The 8,647-nt window shown below is 44.7% G+C and overlaps 1 protein-coding gene across 1 annotated transcript; it reads left to right on the forward strand.

Annotated features, from left to right (window-relative positions):
* Positions 1–1,178: 1,178 nt before the first annotated feature.
* Positions 1,179–1,565, forward strand: LOC137318012 (histone H2A-like). The gene has a single exon (XM_067980997.1). The coding sequence runs from the start codon at positions 1,179–1,181 to the stop codon at positions 1,563–1,565; it is 387 nt and encodes a 128-aa protein (XP_067837098.1).
* The last annotated feature ends 7,082 nt before the right edge of the window (positions 1,566–8,647 follow it).

An 8,647-nucleotide genomic window follows, 5' to 3' on the forward strand; every position in this document is an offset into this window, starting at 1 on the left:
ATTCGCAACCCTTTGATTGAAGACATTTTTCCTCATGTCGTTCCTAAATGGCCGACCCCTTATCTTGATGCGATGCCCTCTAGTTCTTGACTCTCCAGCCAGGGGAATCAACCTCTCAGCATCTACCCTGTCAAGGCGTTCACGAATTTTATACGTTTCAATGCAATCACCTCTTATTCTTCTAAACTCCAGTGAATATAGGCCAATTTTACACCGTATCTCCTCATAGTAGAATTGCAGCAAGACCTCCTCATTCTTATATTCCAACACACTTGCAATAAAGACTAACATATCATTTGCCTTCCTCACTCTCATGACACCCTTGATAGCTCATTATTTCCAGTATGTTTTTCCTCTATTCCTTCTATCTGGAAAATAAATGAACGTTGAAAACATTTTACTATAATTATACTAGTTTATGTTTTGGAAACAATATCCAGCTGAACTGCAAGGAATCCGATTGCAAACTAAGTTTTTCTCAATGCAATAAATTAATCAGAACACTAAATTGCGATAGCGGGGAAGCGAAGCTGGCTCAACTGCTTGGAAGGCAGCTATGCTCACCACAATACCACCATCACTGGCAAGCAGTCACACCAAAATAGTTCCCAAACATCAGACCCTGAACAGACACTGCAGGCTGTTGGATTTTGTTCTTTATTTGAACTGGGTTCTGACAGAACCTTTCTCGCTCTGTTGCAGTTCCCGTTTCCAGCCAGTAGATGTCGCCAACTCCCAATCAGTGGAAATTACACAACAGTCAGTAATTATTCACCTTTTATCGGACTGAAGAGACAGTCGATACCTGAAACACTTGACCAGCTGCAAATACGTTTTGCCGCAGTTCACATCAGGCATTGAGTAAAGTTAAATAATTGCATTAAATGATTACGGAGACCTGACTACCAGCTGGGCACTAATGGCAGCTTAATATTCAAGTCGACAAGACCTTTAGAAAGGACAGAGAAGTAGGGAAAGGAGGGAGAGAAGCAATATTACTAAAGGACAATATTGCAGCAGTTGAAAGAAATTATATCAGTGAAGGTGAGCGGGCAGTGTAAACACTCTGAGAGAGACCCATCACAACTGCCCCCACTGTACTCCTGCAGAAGGTATAGGAAGGGCGAGTGCGGGTGGATTTCTTCATTCTTTGTGAAACTGCTTGTGAGATTGTGGAAATGTCTGGAAGGAGAAAAACCGGCGGTAATGCTCGAGCCAAAGCCAAGTCTCGCTCATCCCGGGCCGAACTGCAGTTCCCTGTCAGCAGTTTTCACAGGCTCCTGCGAAAGCGGAACTCTGCTGAACGTGTGGGTGCCGGAGCCCCGGTCTATCTGACGGCTGTGCTCGAGTATCTGACGGCTGAAATCCTCGAGCTGGCCGACAACGCGGCCCGCGACAACAAGAAGACCCGCATCATCCTCAGACACCTGCAGCTGGCCATCCGCAACGACGAGGAGCTCAATAAGCTGCTGGGAGGGGTGACCATCGCTCCGGGCGGGATGCTGTCTAATATCCAGGCCGTGCTGCTCCCGAAGAAAAGCCCTGGGAGCATCAAGAACAAGTGAAGCGGCCCAGATTTAATCTAATAACAGGACAAGGACAGGACCAAACTTAATAAATCATTTGGAGAAGGAACAGAAAGATAGACAAGGTTCATTTAGTAGATGTGATATATTTAGATTTTCCGAAGGCCCTCGATAATGTACCGCATTCTAGACTCATGGGTAAGTTCAGAGTACATGGAGTCTGGGGACAGGTGGCAGAATGGATAGCAAGTTGGCTCCAAAACAGAAAACCGAGAATAGAGGTTAAGGGCAGCTACTCAGGCTGGCAAAAGGTGGAAAGTGTTGTTCCATAGGGATCGGTGCTGGGACCACTGTTGTTCACAATTTACAATAATGATTTGGATTCTGGAATCGGAAGTAAAATTTCAAAATTTGCCGATGACATCAAATTGGGGGATGTAGTTAATACAAAGGAAGAATGTGTCAAAATGCAAGAGGACATTAATAAACTTGCAGAATGAAGAATAAAGAGATCACACACTGATTGGATAATAAGAGTCTACACGGCATAGAAGAGAAAATGGATCTCGTGGTACAGATATACAAATTACAAAAAGTAGCGACGCTGGTGAATAAGATCATAAAAAGGCAAATCAAACGTTAGGATTCATTTCTAGAGGGGTAGAATTGAAAAGCAAAGAAGTTATGTTAAACTTGTATGGAATCTTGGTTAAACCACATTTGGAATACTGCGAACAGTTCTGGTCTCCATATTATAGACATAGGTTCATTGGAGAAGATGCAAACAAGATTCACAAAGATGATACCAGAAACCAGAGGATTTTCTTATCAGGAAAGGCCGAACAGACTGGGTCTCGTTTCACTGGAAAAGAGAAGACTGAGGGTTAACCTGATAGAGGTCTTTAAGATAATGATTGGGTTTGTTAGGACAGACGCAGAGAAAATGTTTTCACTTGTGGGGAGTTCAAAACTTCAGGTAATAAATATAAAATAGTCGCTAATAAATCAAATAGGGAATTCAGGAGAAACTGCTTTACCCAGAGAGTGGTTAGAATGTGAAACTCGCAACTACAAGGAGTAGATGAGGCAAATAACATAGGGGCATTTAAGGGGAAGATAGATCAGCACAAGAGGGAGAAAGGAATCGAAGGATATGCCGATAGGGTCATGTGAAGTAAGGAAGGAGGAGGTTCGTGAGCAGCATAAACGCTGGTATGGACCAGTTGGGCCGAATGGCCTGTTTCTCTGCTGCAGTTTCAATGTAACTCGATGTAAAGGCTTTTTTCAGAGCCACGCATTGAATCTGTGAAAGGGCTGGTTACTGACTGAAGGAAGACGTTGATATCATGCTACCAGTGTTGCGTTGAGCTGTTTTTGTCTCATTGTAGACGAGATGGGGTATTAATGGGACTGGAGTCGGGGCACCGACCACAGTCCGGTACTTTAAACGGTGACCTTTGGACCCAGTCCACACATCACCAGATTTCTTGCATTTATTCAAACTATTTGCCATGCTGGGCTCGTAAAGCATCACCAGAACGGATCGACTAACCTTTCTACATTTGTGGGATTCAACGCTTTGCTCCGTTTCTGTTCGATTTTGTTGGATGATTTAAATAACGCATTAAACAAACTGGGGAATCATTGAAATTTAACTTTGTTAATAAAAACAATTAACAGTGAATTGCCTGGTGCCCAGGAGATTAGAAATATTACTCGCTTTTCGTCCTGTTAACAAGTAAACCGTGTTTACAGTCCACCTACCCGCTTTGGTTCCAAATGGGGGATTAAACAGAGAAAGCGGGAGAGGAGGAGTCAGAGTGAGCGACAAAGCAGAGAGCGGCCTCTGATCTTCCAGCTCCACCTCCAGCTTTCTCCACCCGCCAATTTCAAATCGTTTATCGACAATTGAAACAAAACACAGCGGCCGGCACAAACGCTTACAGACTCGGGCTTCATATTCAAGGATTCCCAGAAATCCGGAGCTTTTAAATAAGCCCCGTTACAATTAACAGTCAGTGATATTCCTGCATAAATAGAGTCCCTTCGATAATAAGTCAACCCGCCTCCTTCCATTTCAGTCCCAGGCCCGATTCTATCTCCCCACACATCCCCTCCCAGACGAGTTCAGCAGTTTACAAACACTTCATTCCAGCTGATTTGGAGAATCTCACGTGTTGGGGTTTCAGTTGCGACGCGGATTTTCTCCGCCAGTTTTACCGTCTCACAGAGACTCTCGCCCTGAATCTGTGAAAAGAAAATGACCGTGAACTGGGAATGGGGCCGAACACATCCCCAGTTACAGTGAGGCCCGGACACTCCGTTCTCTCTGTTTTATATCAGGCAATCTCCCACCTTCATGTTCAGCACTCGAGAAAGAGCGAGACACACACTGTCAGTCTTACACTTCCTATCAGTGTGTTTATGTCACGCTCAATAGCAGTATCCCACCTTCATATGCAGCACCAGAGAGTTAGAGAGAAAGGGAAACAGATACGGTGACAGGGCGAGCGGAGATGCACAGTGCCACAGTATCAGTTGCAGACTGACCTGTGAAGTTCCGCTTCATCCAGAAAATCCCGTTGGAGAGACAGAAGATGCAATCTCATCTCTCACTGTTATACCAGAGACGGACACATTATTAATCCCAAACTCAGGGACAGTGCAGAGAGCGACAAAAACAATGTGGGCCGAATTCAACCCCCTCTTGCCTGTTGTACTATATTCGGTATTGCAGATCACGGCCGTTCGATCTTACTCGCAGTGACTGAGAGTTTCACTCTGATTATATTAATCTGGGACTATAGCTGTCAGATATTAATGCAAATACACGGACATCGACATTCCACCCATATTTCTCCAGGATTGGTTTGAGAAATCCTGCCTCAAGTTTCGGAGTCACAAGAATGAACAGAACCAATTGGCTCATTTCAAAATGTCACACTGTATCTATCAATCCCCCACAGTCAACATCCTGGGGGTCACCATTGACCAGAAACTTTACTGGACCAGCCACATATATACTGTGGCTACAAGAGCAGGTAAGAGGCTGGGTATTTTGCTGCGAGTGACTCACCTCCTGACTCCCCAAAGACTTCCCACCATCTACAAGGCACAATTCAGGAGTGTGATGGAATACTCTCCACTTGACTGGATGAGTGCAGCTCCAACAACACTCAAGGAGCTCGATAAAAACGAGGACAAAGCAGCCCGCTTGATTGGCATCCCATTCATCACCGTAAACATTCACTCCCTTCACCACCGGTGTACCATCCACAGATTGCACTGCAGCAACTCGCCAAGGCTTCTTCGACAGCACCTCCCAAACCCGCGACCTCTACCACCTAGAAGGACAAGGGCAGCAGGCGCATAGGAACAACACCACCTGCACGTTCCCCTTCAATTCACACACCATCCCGACTTGGAAATATCTCGCCGTTCCTTCATCGTAGCTGGGTCAAAATCCTGGAACTCCCTTCCTAACTGCACTGTGGGAGAACCTTCACCACACGGACTGCAGCGGTTCAAGAAGGCGGCTCACCACCGCCTTTTCAAGGGCAATTAGGGATGGGCAATAAATACTGGCCTCGCCAGCGACGCTCACATCCCACGAACGAATCAAATAAAATCCTGATTTCCTTCCATCAACGTGGGGAAATATCCACTCAAATTAGAACCTTAAAAACTTTACGAAGTTCACATTCAGCAATATAAAAGTTGTCGCTTATTGAATATTGAAGCAAAATTAATGTTATACTGGAAAAAAATAAATTTCAGCTGCCTGAGGAAGGGGTTAACCTATCGGCAGTGCAAATAAGGCGGACCCGGATATCGTCAGACTCACGATGCTTGCGTCACGCAGCTTTCATATCAACTTAAAAAATGTTGCGGAATGAAAATTAACCAAACTCAACTAAAACTCCTCCCCCCAAACTCTTTGTGCTGTGAAGCAATAATAACTTGCACAAAAATCTTAAGACAATTAAACGCTGGAAAATAAATTTCAGCTTCTTTTCGAATTCCAATTTCCAAAACACGAGCCGTGAAAGCACAGAATTTGTTTTTTTTAACAAACTTTTGTTTCTTTAGGATTTGAAAATCTGTTAAAACATTCCTTGAACCCGTATCAGAACTGCTGATGGTCTGAGCGGACCTAAGCCGCCTATATCTCGACATGCCCATTGTCCACATATTCGCAACACATTCTCTACATATTCTCAACACATTCTCTACATATTCTCAACACATTCTCTGCATATTCTCAACACATTCTCAACACATTCTCTTCATATTCTCAACACATTCGCAACATATTCTCTACATATTCTCTGCACATTCTCAACACATTCTCTTCATATTCTCAACACATTCTCAACATATTCTCTACATATTCTCTGCACATTCTCAACATATTCTCAACACTTTCTTTACATATTCTCTGCACATTCTCAACACTTTCTTTACATATTCTCTGCACATTCTCAACACTTTCTTTACATATTCTCTGCACATTCTCAACATATTCTCAACATATTCTCTATATATTCTCTACATATTATCAATACATTCTGAACATATTCTCTACATATTCTCAACATTTTCTCAACACATTCTCAACACATTCTGAACATATTCTCAACACATTCTCAACACATTCTCGATATATTCTATCCATATTCTCAACACATTCTCTACATATGATCAAAACATTCTCAACATATCATCTACGTATTCTCAACACATTCACAATTTCGCCTCTTATCTTCTGCAAAATGTTTAAACCCTGCAATTTAAGCAGCTTCCAGCATCATCTCGCTCAGTCTGACTTTTTGGGGAAGTTTTAACTCGGCCATTTCATGATCCTCAGCAACTATCCTCCGATTTCGAGCGATCTGATGTTTATAAGCGGGTGCTGTTTATGCATTAAGATGCCTAATGTAAACGTGAGTGGTTTCTATGGTTTATATGTTGAAAACTCCGAATCCAAATGTAAGCTTTATGTGTTAAAAATGCCTAATCTTATACCAAGGAGTCTCTTGCCCATTTCCCAGCCGTTTCCCACGGAAAGGTGAATCTTCTGGGGCTTCACAGGCATTAGATTGTCCCGGAGCAGGACTTAATCTCACGGTCCCCTCAACAACTCAGCTCATAGCAGCAGCCGTCTGACGGAATGTGTGACGGTCCAATGTCGAGCGAACATTCGCAGCTCTTGTTCCTGTTTGACGCTGTGTCATTCATACAACTCACTTTATGATTCAGAGGCTGGAATTCAGCGGACAGGCCTTTAGACTAAACAGAGGCAAGAGTAGGCTGGATGTTCGTCAGATCTTATTTTCCCATAGAGTAGTGAGCATCTGGAATGCATTGCCGGTCGGTGTGGTTGGTGCTGACTCTTTGCCTTCTGGAGGGTTCTGGACCGGTTCTTGACTGGGACAGAGATCGCATCATATAGAAGGTGAGTGGTTTTGCAGTTAATCTACACATGGTCGAAGTCATGGACTGGACTGGATTCGATCGCCTGAGGGGGTCGGGGGAATTTTCCTGAAATTCCCCTCCTTATCGCCCTTTAATTGTTTTTATGCTTTATCAACGCTCCCACGAGATTACACTTCCGATGGGTATGTGTGTGTGTGTTGGGGGATGGGGGGTGATTTTATTCGTTCCTGGGATGAGATTGTCGCTGGCAAGTCCAGGATTTATTGCCCATTCCTAATTGGCCTTGAGAAGGTGGTGCAGAGCCGCCTTTTTGAACCGCTTCAGTCCGTGTGGTAAAGGTTCTCCCACATTAAATGGTGGTGTTGGTTGTAACTGTCCAGTCACGATTCTCCAGTCATGTGGGGCAGGAGTGATTAACCTGCTGGTGTTTTCCTGCCCGTCATGTCCGTCTGCAACCCCAGCTCGTCAAAGTGTTTTTAGTGAAGCGATCTTTACACACAAAACCGCACGTGGGGAAGGGCTTGCGTCCGTCTGTAGTGAAATGAGACTCAATTCTCTTTGTGCCTCACCTTGCCCTTCTCTGAAGCTCAGGGACTCGAAATATTCTTGCCGGCCTCTGCTACAATGCGCCTGCGCATTTCTAGTCCCGTCCAACCGAAAGCAAAGTGACTGAATACGGAAGCGATCGAAAAATGCTCCCTGAAATCGGAAGGTTTGTTACAGCACAGCCCAAGGAGTCTCACCCCTTCTCCGAGTCTTTCTTCTCAACGCGCCCTTTCTCATTGCTCAGAGTGCGGAGGCCTGGTTTCTTCCGTTCACCCACAGTTGCATCAGGTCCGCACACTCCATGTTTAATTGTCTGGTTGGAGCAGAAAAGGAGATGATTTTAAGCCCAGTATACAGAGAGTCAGCACCAACCACACCAGCCGGCAATGCATTCCAGAGACTCACTACTCTCTGAGAAATGAAGAACCGCCTAACCTTCCAGACAATTTTTACTTCTGTGCAGACTAAACGCCTGTTCCCTGCTCCTCCCCAATCTTTGAAACTGGAAATAATCTGAAACTGTGCGCGCCCACCATCGGTGGCCTAGTAAAATGAGAACAATTAGTTCTTCTTTACTCGGTTAGCGGTCACTGTAATCAAGGGATGCAACTCAATGTGGTACAGCGAGTGCTTTGCATGTATGAGATCCTTAGTTTAATCCCCAGCATGTCCATTTTTTTTCCACCAGAATTAAGCAGGGAAAGGTGCATGACGCTTTCTGAGCGCAGCGAATTCCAACTTCTGAGGCTCCACAAGCATTAAATTTTCCCGGAGCAGGACTTCATCTCAAGGTCCCCTCAGCAACTCAGCTCATAGCAGCCGCCGACTGACCGGAATGTGTAACGGTGCAATGTCGAGCGAGCAGTCCCAGCTCTTGTTCCTGTCTGACGCTCTGTCATTCTTCCATCTCACTTTCTGATTCAGAGGTTGGATTTCAGCCTCGTCACTGACCATTAGCAAATATATTTTTTTATTTCCGCAGACATTTTTTTTTGGAAAGTTCAAAGCAAAGAGGAGCTGATACCCCGTGAACTGAAGCAGAGGTTGAACATTGTGAGCACGTGGGACCGCTGGGCATCTCGGTGTCCTGGAGAGACGGAGCAGAAAGCTCACTTCTTTACTTCGAAAGTGCCTGCTTG

The sequence above is a fragment of the Heptranchias perlo genome, unplaced genomic scaffold (genome assembly GCF_035084215.1).
Source record: "Heptranchias perlo isolate sHepPer1 unplaced genomic scaffold, sHepPer1.hap1 HAP1_SCAFFOLD_64, whole genome shotgun sequence".
Taxonomy (NCBI): Eukaryota; Metazoa; Chordata; class Chondrichthyes; order Hexanchiformes; family Hexanchidae; genus Heptranchias; species Heptranchias perlo.

Coding starts and splice junctions, on each gene's coding strand:
- LOC137318012 (XM_067980997.1), top strand. CDS start 1,179: ATGTCTGGAAGGAGAAAAACCGGCGGTAATGCTCGAGCCAAAGCCAAG.